The 7,181-nt window shown below is 46.4% G+C and overlaps 1 protein-coding gene across 8 annotated transcripts in view; it reads left to right on the plus strand.

Moving 5' to 3' along the window:
* Positions 1 to 6,070, plus strand: part of KMT2E (lysine methyltransferase 2E (inactive)) — a 57,779-nt gene extending 51,709 nt beyond the window's left edge. For 7 of the 8 annotated variants that reach the window (XM_057417800.1, XM_057417801.1, XM_057417799.1 and 4 more), the window contains 5 exons: positions 248 to 549; positions 2,581 to 2,669; positions 2,771 to 2,890; positions 3,049 to 3,140; positions 3,768 to 6,070. In XM_057417800.1, coding sequence (XP_057273783.1) covers positions 248 to 549; positions 2,581 to 2,669; positions 2,771 to 2,890; positions 3,049 to 3,140; positions 3,768 to 5,285 — 2,121 coding nt within the window. In that variant the 3' untranslated portion in view covers positions 5,286 to 6,070. The remainder of the gene's footprint in view (positions 1 to 247; positions 550 to 2,580; positions 2,670 to 2,770; positions 2,891 to 3,048; positions 3,141 to 3,767) is intronic. The other variant, XM_057417804.1, reaches the window with a different exon arrangement.
* The last annotated feature ends 1,111 nt before the right edge of the window (positions 6,071 to 7,181 follow it).

Below are 7,181 nucleotides of genomic sequence, written 5' to 3' on the forward strand. Positions count from 1 at the left end.
AATGCACACTTCTTTTCTTGCCAGAAGTGTTTATCTTCTTTACGCTGTGCTTAGAGCCATTAGTAGCTCAGTACTCTGTAAATGCACTACAGATGTGGTGAAACACCTTCAACAATCTGTTGTTTTCTTTAGAACCAAGTAAATGGTGTATCTTACTGAAATAATACATCTAATCATAAACCATGAGAAAGGAAACAAGCGAGCTTCCTTTCTAATACTGTTTTATTTTGTTTTGTTCTCTTCTTAGGTATCCTTACTAGAATACCGTAAGAGACAACGAGAAGCTAGAAAAAGTGGCTCAAAGACAGAGAACTTCCCTCTGGTTACTGTATCTCCTCATGCTGCTGCTGGAGGAAATATAAGTAGTAACAATGGTGCTAATGATGGGTATAACAACAGTGGTGAAAATGGGGAGCAGACTGATAGCACTGCAAACCTGCCAGTACCACTGCCAACTACTGCTTCTAATGCAGCTCCAGAAGACACTGGCAACAACAGTACGATTAAGGAATCATCTTCCAGTGAGAAGAATGAACCAGAAGTTCAGTGGTAAGCCATAGCACTGAAGTGCTGAAGAACTGTTTACTTAATGCTAAGTCATTTCTATTTGAAACCTAGTTTTCATTGATACAGGTACAGATATAGATTACTGTTTGGAAACCTTCCACATTAGTAAAGAGTTGTCTTCTCTCTTTATTATCAGAAAAAGGGAAGGTATGTCATACAGATTAGAAGATAGGAAACATTACCCATAACATACTGGTTAACTTACTTCGCTTTCATTATGCTTTGCTTTTTTATTTCCTAAGAGTAAAATAGAAATTGGTTTGAGCAAGGCAAGTTGCCTAGTTCTGTGGAGTGTAAAATTGCATAGACGAAGTACAGATGTCAACCTGTACCTTGATGGGATGGGTGTTTAGGTGTGCCCCCTCCACCACTGCACAGGTTGGGCTGTGTGCTTGCTACAGTGTGTGGAGGAAAGTGTGGCAGTAGGATGGGAAGGATGCTGTGCTGCCTGTGAAGAGCCTGGAGTTGGATTTTCAGCATGGCCTTGGCTCTGCACACATTACTGTATCTCCACTGCTTTTTCTGTGGGCTGAAGAGAAGGTTTTTCATCTGAAATCTCAAAACCTTTCCAAAAGTACTGTAGGGAAGATGGTTGGAACAGGAGAATGATCTGTATTGATTAGCAAAAGCCTCTGGAAGACTTCAGGAGCCTGTTTTTTGGTGACCTGGTTGGAATGCGTTTCTGGTGTTTGCTGTTACTTAAGTGTAATGTGTAGGGCTGAATGAAGTCTGCCTAACAGTTCTTCTGCTCAGGTAAAGAGCGCTGGTGATACTTGCATCTTTGTTTATCATCATTAAATGGTTTCCCTGTGTGCAGACCATATGTTCTGTTGGATGCCATGCCAGATACTCCCAACCACCAAAAATCCTGGGCAGAGGTAGTGTGTGAAGGAGGATGAGATGGAATGACTTTAGTCTGTACAAGTGTTGCACAACATTCTCCACTGCATTTTTGGTAGCTTTAAGGTAGAAGGTCAGCTGTGGTGGCACTGTCTCCAAAATGTTACTAGCACAAAATAAACCCTGCAGATGATCTTCATGCGGTAGAGAAGGCCTGACAGTGGTGGGGTGAACATGGGCTGAGAAGTTGAACATCCTTCTGCTCAGATGCTCCAGCTGTTCCAAACTAGAAGGATGTTATAGAGCCAGTTGAAGGGAGAACGTAAGTGCAGTCTTCAGAGCTTCACTGAAAAGGGACTGTAAGTTCCCCATGCAGAAACTAGGGTACTATATTGTAAGCAAAAAATGTGGAAACAGGCTCAACAGGGAAGAATTTATTAGTATGTTTTTGCAGTAATGCTGCAGACAACAGCACCAGCATTTATTTTAGTACAACAGCTGTTGGAGAGTAATGCTGTATGTTCTTGCCTGAAAGAAAAACTTAGTTTTGTAGAGTGCTGTTGTTCATGTTCTTTTTGATCATGGTGTGACTGTCAGACATAACTGATTATAAGAAAGAAGATGTGACTGTCACTTCATACCCACTGTCTGGTAAGTTAAGTGTAGAAGCTTGACCAGACACACATTTGAGGTTGTGCAGTATTTACAAGGGTGGAGCCACTATTAAAGAGCAGATTATTAAAGAAAAATAATAACATAGTTTCAGTGTAGGAAGAAAAGAGTTTTCAAAAAACCTGAGACTACAAAGCAGTATCTGCAACCTTTTATTTTTTTAATTATTATTGTAGGTTTTGACTTTTCAGCTGCTTAGAAAAAGATACCCACCACCACCACCCCCAGGTCTACAGCTGCTGTTTCCATATTAAGGGGAATTGTCAGTTCTGGGAATTGTCAGTTCTTGTAATGTAACAGCGTTGCAGGAAATCAGTTATATTTGTAGTGGAAGAAAACAGTTACGAAATACTTAACAAATCACATTCCTTATGTACAACCAGTTACTTGGCTCTTAAACACTGTAAATTTCTTCTGGCCCAGTATTTGCATATACATTGTCCTAAATTGGGTCTGTGGGAGAACAGCCTCTTAAATTTAAATTGTGCTTCTCTCTTCCAGGACTGCATCAACCTCTGTGGAACAAGTGAGAGAACGAAGTTACCAGAGAGCTTTGCTTCTCAGTGACCACAGGAAAGACAAGGACAGTGGTGAGCAGATGAATCATGTTGAAGGCAGATAAATCTAACCAGTTCCCCTGTGGTAGTCCATACTCATTCTAATGTTATGTTTGGGTCTGCTTCATCTGTAGGGGGAGAAACACCTTGTAGCCCATGCTCACCGTCTCATGTTCAGTCTTCACCTTCATCTCATTCAAATCTCATTTCCCAGTTGCAGCTTAAGGTCCCTTCTTTCACTGAATTTATGGAAGGTCAGTAAGCAGATGACCTTGTGTGACACTTGCCATATTGAATAGTTTCTTACAACAACTTTAATAGCTCTTTTAAAGTCAGATATAAAATGCTTAGCAATCTTTGGAAGACAGTTGATTTTCCCACATTTACATTTCTTTCTGCTTTATGGCTGTAGAACCCGATCCTGAGAATCCAGAGCCTCCTTCTGAATGTCCGTCCCCAGATACTTCACAGAGGACTTGCAAGAGTCCATCAAAAGCAAGCAAGGTAATGCAGAGGGTGTGAGATACATGCACTGTATAATGTGCAGGTGAAGATGTACATATCTGATTTATCTTAAAAAAAAAAATGTAATCATGTTTTACTACTTAGAGAACAAGTACATATGTAACCCTGCTGTGCAGTAATTTAACACAGGTAAACCTCTGTAGCAGTGTTGGTGGCACGTGCTAGCTAGCTGATTTACATCCTGTTCTTTCAGTAGCTACAGTTACGTAGGTTCTTCATTCTGGAAACACAGCAGAGATTATGTCTGTGGATTCAGTGTCCCCACTGAGGAACTGGCAGTCAGTCAGCACTGACAGCCCTAACACCGCTATAGGTTTTAGACTCAGCAGTCTAAAACTTTGAAAAAATAACAGCTTCTTGCTTTGTCCAGATGGGTTGAACTTCTGTTCCTGCTTAAAATCCATTTGCTAGTCCTTTGACTTGGATGGATGATTGATGCATACTCGCTAAATGTAGTGTCTTCCTAAGTTTAAGGTTTCTGTTGTCACTTTTCTTATACCAAGCATGTATCTCTCTTTCACCATCAGGGGGAGAGAACAATATTCTGAGCACTGAGAGCTGAGTATTTTGAATGTTCTGCACTGACTGATCTTGTTTCCATTCCAGCCCTCATCACCAAGTCCTGTAGTTTCAACACAGTCACTTGGGAAAACACCCACAAAGCCGGATTCGCACTGGGAACCTGCAGCCAATGCCCCTGAGGCCGAATGTGCCAATCACCCCAAATCCGAGGGGCAGCAAAAACAGCAGACAAACAACGTCCAGACACTTTCAAAAACCCATCCATCTCAACCGCATCCACGCAGTTCTGCTGAGCAACTCTCCCATTCACAGAAGTTGCCTTCCGCACCTTTGAAGCTGCACTGCCCGCCTTCGCCCCACGTAGAGAATCCCCCCAAGCCCTCAACCCCGCACGCGCCCGGGCAGCACGGTTACCTGTCACCAAAGCCCCACTCACAGCAGCTGGGATCTCCATACAGACCTCACCACCCACAGTCACCTCAGGTGGGAACACCACAGAGGGAAACGCACCGCAACTTCTACACAGCAGCCCCGACCCTTCAGCCCAGCAGCCAACAGCAGGCCAGCAGCGCCCCCCTCTTCACTCAGACGACTTCAGGACAATCTTCAGCTTCTTACAGCCAGTTTAACCAACAAAGTTTGAACAGCAGTGCTCCCCCTCCACCGCCCCCCCCACCTCCTTCTTCTACTTACTATCAAAGCCAGCAGCCCTCTGGAAACTTTCAGAGCTACAGTCAGCTGAAGGGCAGCCTACCCCAGCAGACTGTCTTCTCATCTGGACCAAACCAAGCACTTCCTGGCGCTGCGGGTCAGCAGACCGTGCCAGGACACCATGTAACTGCAGGACACTTCCTGCCCTCTCAGAACCCCAGTATTCATCACCAGGCATCGGCGTCTGCTGCTCCACCTCCTCCTCCACCACCCCCTGCTCCAGGACCTCACCTTGTACAGCAGCAAAGTACTCATCAGCAGCACTCTGTAGCACACGTCGTCGGTCCAGTGCACGCCATGGCTGTAGCTCCTGGATCGCACATCCATTCTCAGGCTGCTGGTCACCATTTGCCACCGCCACCTCCACCCCCAGGTCCTCTCCCCCACCACCAACCTCCCCACCCCCCAGCTGGACACCAAGGTTTGCAAGCACAACACCAGCATGTTGTAAACTCTGCACCACCACCACCACCACCACCGCCCTCCAGTGTTATGGGCTCGGGGCATCACCCACCATCAGCAGCACAAGGGTTACACCACCCATCCCACCAAGGACCCCCCCATTTCCCTTCCACCGCTCACACAAGCGTGTCCTCCTATTCCTCGCCAGCCCCGCATCACACGACGTTAGGACCTGGACCTCAACATCAGCCTGCTGGAACGGGACCACACTGCCCACTCCCGGGGCAGGGTCCCCACATCCAACCTCAAGGACCAAACAGTATTGCCACAGCCACTGCCTCGGGGTTCTGCGCACACCCCGGGGCTGTGCCGCTCCCCCATGTGCAGGGGCAGCAGCAGGCCTCGCCCCTGCCCGGCCAGCTCCCCATCCACAGAGCACAGGTGCCACCCACCTTCCAGAACAACTACCATGGGTCAGGGTGGCACTGACGAACCAGCTTCCCCAGCCTAAGCATTTTTACAATGTTGTGTAAGATAAACTGTGTATATTTCCTCTGTACCTGTGGAAGGTACTTTTTAAAGCTTGTACATGAGACTTTGTATAAAAGCGAACACCAGTGCTCCTCCTGCGTTGTATTCTTTCCATTTTTTGCTTTTTACAATTCCGGAAGACGTGCTGTTACAAGCCAGTATTAGGAATTTCTTTTGATTTTGTAAGTGGACATTCCAGCTGTTTTTTCGGGCAGTAGGTTTGATGCTGCATAATCTTTAAAAGTTTTATTGTTGCAGTTAAATTCATTTAGTGAATGTTTTCTATATTACTTTTATACATATGTAATTAAATAAGTACACGGGCTCAGTGATGGCACTAACAACGTTTTTCCCCCCCCTCCCCATTTTCTTCTGTCAGCAGTTCTCTGTGTGCGTAGCGCTAGGAAACAAGGCAATACAGATTTTTCTAGTTTTGGTGTGGACATGGCTTTTTGTTTCATCAGTTATTTGCAGAAATTGTAATTTAATGTATAGACTGTTTCTAATGTCCCTGATGAGTGCTGTAAATACTGTATTTCTTCGGCTTGTAAAATGGCTTAAAGCTGCTTTCATTTGATATAGTATTGTATATAATAAGTCTCTTTTTTGCAAAAAAAAAAAGTGTGATCTTTGTGAAAGTAGTACAGTATATGATCTTTAATTTTTTTTAATATACTGTCACATTGCAGCACTGGTTGGGCATTTTAATTCATGTTAATAAATCACAGTTATGTCAGTTTTAACTACTTGTCCTGCAAGGGTGCTGTGTCTGCAGGGAAGGGCCACCCCTGCTCCTCAACAGGCTCTTCCCCTGCCCTGGTTCCAGCTGTGAGTTTAACCCTGTGCCGGACCCATGTGGAACCAGCCACAGGACGGGGGTTTCCTGAGCTGAGGAAACATCACTCTAAGCAGGGTCTTGTCCTGGTTACCAACAGGCTTCTCTGGGGGTGGTAGCGTGTCACAGAGTACTGCTGCACCAGCACCTCTGTGCTGTATACATGGTGTGGTGGTACTCTGACCTTGGCCACAGGCCCCAGCCCCACCTGCGTGCTCTAGCACAGCCCTGGTCTCTGCCTGTAGTGGATCCTCAGGCCCTGCTGCTTGTGCAGCTCATGGGGAGCCCAGTGAGCAGTGCTTGGGGTAGGGCATGTTTATTGGTGCTGCATAGCAGCAGCTCAGCTACTGCTGTTGCACTTACTAACGCAGAGTTACTGTCATTCGCATGTGACAGTGTCCTTGTGTCTTGGGAAGTGGCTGCTGTCAGTCCTGCTCACCTAACCTGGCCTGCACTGGATGGCTCCGCCTCAGAACCAGAGCATGGCAGCGGTGTACAGGAAAACCTGAATTGGGGCAGGATGGGGCCATGCGCCTGCTCACTGCAAAATGGGGACAGACACATCATTTTAACAGCTAGGAAAAAATCAGGCTACTTTAAATTCTAACGGGCCTCAACATAGTTCAGTAATTGATTAGTAAGAACAGTACACAGCAAACACTGCCCTGAGCATCTGCCAGCCACAGGAAACACCCTGGATGGATAGAGCACACTCGGGTCTGCACTGACATGAAGCAAAGCAAGATTAGGCCAGCAGCAGCAGCGCCCAGCCCACCCGCACCACTGCTCAGACGCCCATGTGACAAAATCTGTCACAGCCCAACAGTCAAACCCGACTGTCCTGCCCCCCTTCCCTCCCTCCATGACACTGGTCAGTACGTCATCTTGGAGAGCGTGAGATACACACTGTATGCAGTGAGGTCTCTGCACCAGAAGGAGCAGATGCACTGGGCACAACAGCACTGGTGCTACCCTGAGCCCCTGAGGTCTGCTGCATCACCCTGGCCATGCGATGGGCA

This window comes from Pezoporus wallicus, unplaced genomic scaffold (assembly GCF_028554395.1).
Source record: "Pezoporus wallicus isolate ANWC-B61680 ecotype Strahan unplaced genomic scaffold, APGP_CSIRO_Pwel_v1 contig_5542, whole genome shotgun sequence".
In the NCBI taxonomy this organism is placed as follows: Eukaryota; Metazoa; Chordata; class Aves; order Psittaciformes; family Psittacidae; genus Pezoporus; species Pezoporus wallicus.